General features: G+C 44.4%; 1 protein-coding gene across 1 annotated transcript; it reads right to left on the bottom strand.

Annotated features, from left to right (window-relative positions):
- Positions 1–3,977: 3,977 nt before the first annotated feature.
- On the bottom strand, positions 3,978–8,146 carry LOC143776796 (E3 ubiquitin-protein ligase TRIM39-like). The gene has a single exon (XM_077266551.1). It carries the CDS (start codon positions 7,755–7,757, stop codon positions 6,159–6,161), a length of 1,599 nt encoding a protein of 532 aa, XP_077122666.1. The 5' UTR covers positions 7,758–8,146; the 3' UTR covers positions 3,978–6,158.
- Positions 8,147–8,603: the final 457 nt, after the last annotated feature.

Below are 8,603 nucleotides of genomic sequence, written 5' to 3'. Positions count from 1 at the left end.
CCATCTGTCTCCATCCTGTCCCATCTGTCTCCATCCTGCTCCATGATACTGCTCCATCTGTCTCTACCCTAGAGAATTACATGTGTGACCACCTCAGCCCTGACGGTGACAACGCCATAATGTGTAAGATGAGAATACCTCTATAATGGCCACTGAACAGTTTTCTGATAAATAATCCGTTGTGGTTCTGTATATAGTAACATAGTTAACAAGGCCGAAAAAGACAATTGTCCATTCAGTTCCGTCAGAATAAATCCCCAGATTTATGTCCTTCTAAAGACCCTAATAACTGTAAAATACAATATTGTTACGCTCGCGGAAGACATCCAGGCCTTTCTTGAACCCCTTGACTGAATTCACCATCACCACCTCCTCAGGCAAGGAATTTCAGATTCTCACTGCCCTAACAGTAAAGAATCCTCTTATATGTTGGTGGAAAAACCTTCTCTCCTCCAGGCACAGCGAATACCCCCTTGTGACTGTCACCTTCCTTGGTATAAACAGATCCTCAGAGAGATATTTGTATTGTCCCCTTATATACTCATACATGGTTATTAGATCGCCCCACAGTTGTCTTTTTTTCTAGACTAAATAATCCTAATTTTGCTAATCTTTCTGTGTAATTTAGTTCCCTCATCCCCTTTATTAATTTTGTTGACCTCCTTTGTACTCACTCTAGTTCCATTATATCCTTCCTGAGCACCTGTGCCCAAAACTGTACACAGTACTTCATGTGCGTCTAACCGGGGTTTTGTACAGAGGCAGTATAATGCTCTCATCATGTGTATCCAAACCTCTTTTAATGCACCCCATGATCCTGTTTGCCTTGGCAGCTGCTGCCTGGCACTGGCTGTTCCAGGTAAGTTTATCATTAACTAGGATCCCCAAGTCCTTCTCCATGTCAGATTTTCTCAGTGATTTCCCGTTCAGTGTGTAATGGTGATATTGATTCCTTCTTCCCATGTGTATAACCTTACATTTATCATTGTTAAACTGCATCTGCCACATTTCCAACTTATCCAGATCCATCTGTAGCAGAATACTATCCTCTCCTGTATTAACTGCTTTAGGCTGGTTTCACATTTGCGTTTTTTGCCGCTGCGTTTTAGCGCAAAAAAAGCATGCGTTTTTTCCCCTATATTTAACATTAAAAACGCATGCGTTTTTTTTGTATGCGTTTGATGACGCATGCGTCTTTTCTATGCTTGCGTTTTGTTGCGGAAATGCAACATGTAGTAGTTTCTAGAGGCGTTTTTTTGCCACAAAAAAAGCATGCGTTTTTTTGCCGCAAAAAAACGTATTGCTGTCTATGTAAACGCATGCGTTTTTAAGCACATGCGTTTGGTTGCGTTTTTAAACGCATGCGTTTCAATAGAAAAAAACATGAATACACACTGATAAGCCACCCCCCACCATCAAGGTGATAAAGGGATCCAAACCCTAACCCTACCCCTAACCCTAGGGATCCTAGACCTAACCCTACCCCTAACCCTACCCCTAACCCTAGGGATCCTAACCCTACCCCTAACCCTACCCCCTAAAAAGCGCAGCGTTTGCACGCGTTTACATGCGTTTTTGTCACCACCTGCGTTTGCGTTTTAAACGCTGCGTTTTTAAACGCAAATGTGAAACTAGCCTTACATAGTTTTGCGTCATCTGCAAATATCGATATTTTACTGCGTAAACCTTCAGCCAGATAGATAATAAATATGTTGAAGAGAATAGGTCCCAACAAGGACCCCTGCGGTACCCCACTGGTCACAGCGGCCCAGTTAGAGAATACACCATTTATAACCACCCTCTGCTTTCTATCACTAAGCCAGTTACTTGCCCATTTACACCCATTTTCCCCCAGACCCAGCATTTTCATTTTGTGTACCAACCTCTTGTGTGCCACGGTATCAAACAGTTTGGAAAAATCAAGATATACCACGTCCAATGACTCACCTTGCTCCAGTCTATAGCTTACCTCTTCATAAAAACTGATTAGATTGGTTTGACAGGAGCGATTCCTCATAAATCCATGCTGATATGTAGATAAACAGTTATTCTCATTGAGATAATCCAGAATAACATCCCTCAGAAACCTTTCAAATATTTTACCAACAATAGAGGTTAGACTTACTGGCCTATCATGTCCAGGTTCACTTTTAGAGCCCTTTTTGAATACTGGTACCACATTTGCTATGCGCCAGTCCTGTGGAACACACCCCGTCATTATAAAGTCCCTAAATATAAGAAATAATGGCTTGTCTATTACATTACTTAGTTCTCTTAGAACTCATGGGTGTATGCCATCCGGACTCGGAGATTCATCAATTTTAATCTTATTCAGCCTTTTTCGCACATCTTCTTGGGTTAGATTGGTGACCCTTAATATAGGGTTTTCTTTGTCTCTCGGCATTTCACCTGGCATTTAATTTTCCACCGTGAATACCGTGGATAATATATTAGCTTTTTCCTCATCATCTATAACCATTCTTTCCTCACAATTTTTTTAAGGGGCCTACACTTTCACTTTTGATTCTTTTACTACTGACATAGTTGAAGATCAGTTTGGGATTAGGCATCTTTACACTTCCATCTTTTTGTTTCAGTCACAATGCGTCGTTTTGTGAAAAAAAAACGGATCCAGCAAATGTTTCTGCTAGATCCGTTTTTTTCTCATAGACTTGTATTAGCGACTGATTGTGACGGGTGGCCTTCCGCTTCATCCGTCGTGCGCTGAATCCGTCAAAAAATCGCTGTCCGTCGGGTGGAGACAATGCACATAGAAACGTTTTTTGTGTACGTTGAAAAATCGCCCAGAGACGGATCCTGTGTTGTCCGTCGTTGGCTATAATGGAAGCCTATGGATGCTGGATCCGTCACTGACCGACAAAAGCAGGAATCCAGCGACGGATGCCGTCTTTTGAAATTGAGCATGCCTGGAAAAATTTCCAGTCAGGGAAATTCTCTCCCGCTCTCTCTCTTTTTACTATTGATGCTGCCTATACAACACATGTTAAAAATAATTTAAAAAAAAACAAAAAAACGTGATATTCTTACCTTCCGGCATCCCCCGCAGCCTTCCCGCGGCCCCCGCAGCCTTCCCGATGCTCGCGATGCTCCCGTCAGCATCCGTTCCCAGCGATACCTTGCGACAATAACTCAATGACGTAATGGTCCCGCGAGACCGCTACATCATCACAGGTCATTGTCTCGTAAGACATTACTGGGAACAGGAGCTGCCGGGAGCATCGCGAGCATCAGGAAGCCTGCGGGGGCCGCGGGAAGGCAGCGGGGGATGCCGGAAGGTAAGAATATCATGATTTTTATTTTGTTAAATTATTTTTAACATGGGTTTTGTTGTGTATGCTTTTTCGCAGTGAAAAAACGCAGCGAAGATGCATACACAACGTGTGCATATAGTCTTAATTCTGGCAACAACTGCCTTGACGCATCCATCAAAAAACGGCTCCAGTGCATCTGTTTTTTACAATCTGTACAGGATCCATCTTTTCAACATTTTGACGGATTGTGACTGATTGTAAAAAATGGAAGTGTAAAGAGGCCTTAGTTTTACTCTCCTTAGCAATGTGCTTCTCTGTTTCCTTTTTGGCAGCTTTAATTAGTTTTCTAGATAAAGTATTTTTCTCCCTATAGCTTACATGTTACTTTCCATTGAAGTCAGTGGGAGACAAACACCATGAATAGAGCATGTGGAGATTTATAGAGAGAAACGTTGGGTATAAAGAGTTTTCCACTACTTATATAATGATCACACATCCTTAGGACAGGTCACCATTATAATATCGGGGGAGAGTGGAGCACCTGCCATAATATCATTACAATATCATTGTACTATGGCCTCCATAGTGGGCAATGGCCAATAAGAGATGATCAGAATAGAGAGAACTGTAAAGTCAGGAGACGCGACCTGTTCCCGGCCTCCTGAATAATGAAAACCTTCAGGAATCTGTGAAGTTTCAGACAAGATCTGGGGTGGTTGGGATTTGCTGACTCTTCCATGAGTCCGGATCGTCTCTTCTTATTCTTCTGGCCCTGGTGCGATGGCTGCCCGTGAGCCCCCTACAACTGCACCTCCAGCCCCCACTATATCACAAGGAGACACGTGACAGTAGTAATATTACAGGAGGAGAGGACAGTTTATTATACTGAGCGGTTACATTAGATATAATACAGTGCGAAGATTACAAGGAAAGGAAAAACACAATCTCCAAAATGATAGAAAACCAGAAATATCACAGAAGTGACCAACATGGGACATAACGACAACCCTTGTCCTGCGAGATAGAAAGGTGGAATAAGGTTGTCACACAGATTATTGTATGAGGAGCAGTTATACATTCTCCTATCTACTAGATGGAGGCCCGATGCTATCGCATCAGGAGGGCGGTAATGGGGGCAGGCATGCGGCGCTGTTGTTGCCTAATGGCATCCTGTGATAATCTAATGACTTTTTCATCAGGGGACTCATGTGCTTGATGCCTACGCTTATATGCATTGTTTTTGTCCCAGCAATGCTGTTGCTCTTCAAGAGTCTCATTTGCCCTTTGTTGTCTTTGATGTTGTGCCTTTGCTGCTTTCCTTTCATTGTCATTGGCGTACTTTTTAGGAGGAGCCATGTTGGCGTTGATATTTGCTTTTTAAAGGGGTTTTTCCACAAACAAAAGTTCATTTTAAAAATTGTCTGTGTCTGACCATGTACCGAACATACCACAGCTCCTGGGCAGGGGAGGAAGCAAAAGACAATACTGACATTACAGCAGGAGATCACAGAGGATACATTTTGTGAGGTTAAATATTTTTTAAAAACAGTCAGTGAAATATTTTACCTCACAAAATGAATCCACTGTGATCCCCTGCTGTAATGTCAGTATTGTCTTGAGATGTGGTATGCTCCGTACACGGTCAGACACAGTCAATTTTTAAAATGAACTTTCGTTTGTGGGAAAACCCATTTAATGTGACCGGCTTCCCCTGCCTGTAGACACGTCGTGCCTCTGACACCGGGATCAGCCGAATGATTCACTGCACCTGCGCGTAATTCGCTGAGGTGGAGTAAATCAGGCCGCCGCCATCTTTGTGCACACAGATATCGGCGGTCACATCAAAACTGTGCATGCGCTCCTCCTGTACAAAGATGGCGGCAGTCAGTGAATCATTCGGCTGATCCCGGCGGCGGCGTGTTCGCGACAGTGTTCCACTGGTGGTTCCGTGCAAGAGGCTGAGTGAGTGTGAGAGTGTGAATGTGAGAGTGTGAGTGTGAGAGCTTGAGTGTGAGAGTGTGTGTGGTGTATAGAGTGTGTGTGTGGTGTGTACGGCGTATAGAGTGTGTGGTTCCGCTGGTGGTACCGTGCAATAGGTTGGTAGCCGTAGCAGTTTCCATATTGAGACACCCATCACTTGGTGTCCCAATATGGCGGTGGGTGAACTTCCTCCACTTGGAATTCTGGGATACGATGACATCTGGACAGAACAGGAAATAAAAACATTACAAGGCAATTATATAAATACATTCCTCACTATGTGTAATATGTATAGGCCGCGTCTCTGCCCCCTCCATCCTATTGTAAGGTTGTTACTGAGCTTCATAGGAAACTGCCAGTGACTGTATACAGCGATCCTGAGATTATACAGTGTATAGTACAAGCGAGCAAACGACTGCAACACTGAAAAAGAAGGATAAACTCAAGTTGTAGAAAATAGGAAGAAAAAAAAAATTAAAATATTGTACCTTCCCAACAATGACAATTTAAAACATAAAATATTTCGTATTGCCGCGTCCACAAATATCCAACCTGCTGAAAATATAAAATTATTCCACCCGTACTGTGAACATCATGAAGCAAAAAAGGAAAGAAATCAAAACTCCAGAACTGTAAATGGTTAATAGCTGCTGTAAAAAAAACTAATGGTACACGGAGGACAAGTGAGAATACGGTCGTCCCAGTTTTCGGGATGAAACTGTGAATGATTTTTATACGGTTTTATGAACCTCCCCTAAAACTAATAACAGTAATGTTCCTGGGGGGTCGTCCATAATGGGGTCCACAGATCACATGACCTGTTATATTAACTGTTCAGCCAATCAGATTCCCCTCCCTGTGATGTCACCGGTCTCCGGGCAAATTTCTTACAACAATTATTATTGTTCAGCTGCAGATTCTAATCCAGTCACCACCACGAACTAATGGGGTAATTACACATAATGCAGCATGAAGGGGCTCGGAGAAGGCGGCAGTGAAGGTGTGTAAGTGTCTGATGGGGTCACACAGCTCATAAAAGGACAACTGCCCGGCCTCATAATCCAGACATATCCTGACTCTATCACTGGAGATCTCATCAGGTAACCGGATCTCTTCCCTGTCATGTAGCGCTGAATACTGATTATTATATCTTGCCAGACTCCAGGACTTGTTATTTTCTCCAATCAGTGACTGCCACCCCATCCTGACTATACTGGGATAACACATCCCCACCATCCACCCCCCTCGTCTACCGCCCTCCACATCCCAGTAATGTCGTCCTGAGGTAAATCCCGTCCTGCTCATCACCTGATTATAATCCCGGAATCTCTCTGCTGTTTCTGGACGATTCTGCTTCTCTTCTGTCCCGGTTGCAGTTTTCAGGTCGTTTGATATAAGGAGATTATTACCAGCTGTGGTTACATCCAGTAATATGTCTGCAGGATTCACCACATAGACCCCGCACCTTATACCTGATATTACGTCACATAATGTGTGTAATGTGTGTGAGATCACAGCCACATCCAGGTCATCTCCATCATGGGGCTGTTTATCATGTCCCCCTGTGTCCTCATCACCTCCCTCCTCCTCAGGATCACACAAGTCACCGGTGTCTGGTTCCTGTAAGACAGTCAGTGGATCCGTCATGTTACACAGCTCCTCAATGTGTCTCATCTTCCTGGACAGCTCGTCCTTCTTTATTTCCAGCTGATGGATCAGAGCAGACAGTGACAGTGACTCTTCCTTTTCCTGCCTGGAGATCTCACTCAGGACCTTCTTCTCCAGGTCGTCCACCCGTCTCCTGATGTCTGTACACAGGGCAGTGACTCTCTCGGCTTCTCCAGCTGCTTTCTCTTGACCTTTTCTCCAGCGCTCCTCCAGACTCCGGACTCTTTCCTCAGTCTCTTCTCTCTTTGTGATCAGTTCCTGCAGAACATTTCTCAGTTTGTTCTTCTTCTTCTTTGAGGCCTCATCCAGCATCTCCACCTGATGTCCCCGATGTTCTCCGGCCAGACTGCAGGACACACAGATACAGATGGCATCCCGAGTACAATAATACTTTAAAAGTTCCTTATGGACAGAACATTTCGTTTTCTCCAGAGAAGTGCTGGGATCACATAAGACGTGTTCTGGTGATTTGCTGTGAACCCTCAGGTGTTTATCACACAGAGAAGCCTCACAGCGTAGACAGGATCTAACAGCAGGTACCGGAGAGTCCACACAGTAAGTGCAGCAGATCCCGGTGATCTCCTCTTGTTCTTGCTGAGTAATCAGGAAACGTTCTGCGACATTATGGAGGTTTATGTTCCTCATCAGTGTCGGCCGCTCCCGAAATCTTTTTCTGCAGTCAGGACAGGAATAAACTCCAGACCTGTCCTGTGTATGCAGCACACGACCAATACAGACCCGGCAGAAGTTGTGTCCACATCTCAGCGTTACAGGGTCCTTAAATGTAGATAAACAGATGGAGCAGAGCAGCTCGACTCTCAGATCAGCAGACGCCATGGCTGACGGAAGAAGGAAGAAAGGAAACTGAAAGTGTCTAATGCTGAACAGAGGACAAAGTTGTAGTTACACCCAGTCACCTCACCCTTCATTTCTTCTTTCCTAAAGCGATAACTTTTTAATTCTTCAATCAGTATAGCCATATGAAGGTTTGGTTTAGTAAGAAGAATGTATGCGATAAATACACAATTTTGCTGCACGTATACTGTATTGACTGATTATTCTATGTTGGGGATGGTGCGTCATTAAGTGAAAGAGCAGCAATTCTATCATTTTTTTTTTCTTTTTCCAAGAATTGTTTTAGAATATTCATCTCCAGGGCCGACGTCAGCACCCGGCGCACCAAGGCAAGTGCCGGGGCCCTGAGCAGGAGAGGGGGTTCACTTGCCTTTGGGGACAGCGGTGCACTATGGGGACTCGGAGCCTGTGCCAGTGTCGGCACCCATGAGTGTCCCCCCGCTTGCTCAGGGCCCCATCACTTGTGATACTCACCTCTCCCTGTTCCACCGCTGTGACGTCTTCCGCATCTTCTGACTGTGACGTCTCAGGTCAGAGGGCGCTATGACATCTCATCTGTGTGTCCTCTGCCTGAGCAGTCACAGTGCAGAGAGCCATTATATATGGAGCATTATAGGGGGCCCATTATACACTGGAGCATTATACATGGGACCCTTTATATATGGAGCATTATGTGGGGCCCATTATACACTGGAACATAATATATGGGGCCCATTAAATATGGAGCACTGTATGGGGCCCATTATACACTGGAGCATCATATATGGGGCTTATTATATATGGAGCACTGTATGGGGCCCATTATACACCAGATCATCACATATGGCG

The sequence above is a fragment of the Ranitomeya variabilis genome, chromosome 5 (genome assembly GCF_051348905.1).
Source record: "Ranitomeya variabilis isolate aRanVar5 chromosome 5, aRanVar5.hap1, whole genome shotgun sequence".
NCBI lineage: Eukaryota > Metazoa > Chordata > Amphibia > Anura > Dendrobatidae > Ranitomeya > Ranitomeya variabilis.
Note: the sequence above shows the minus strand (reverse complement) of the source record. Positions and strands in the feature narration are given on the sequence as shown.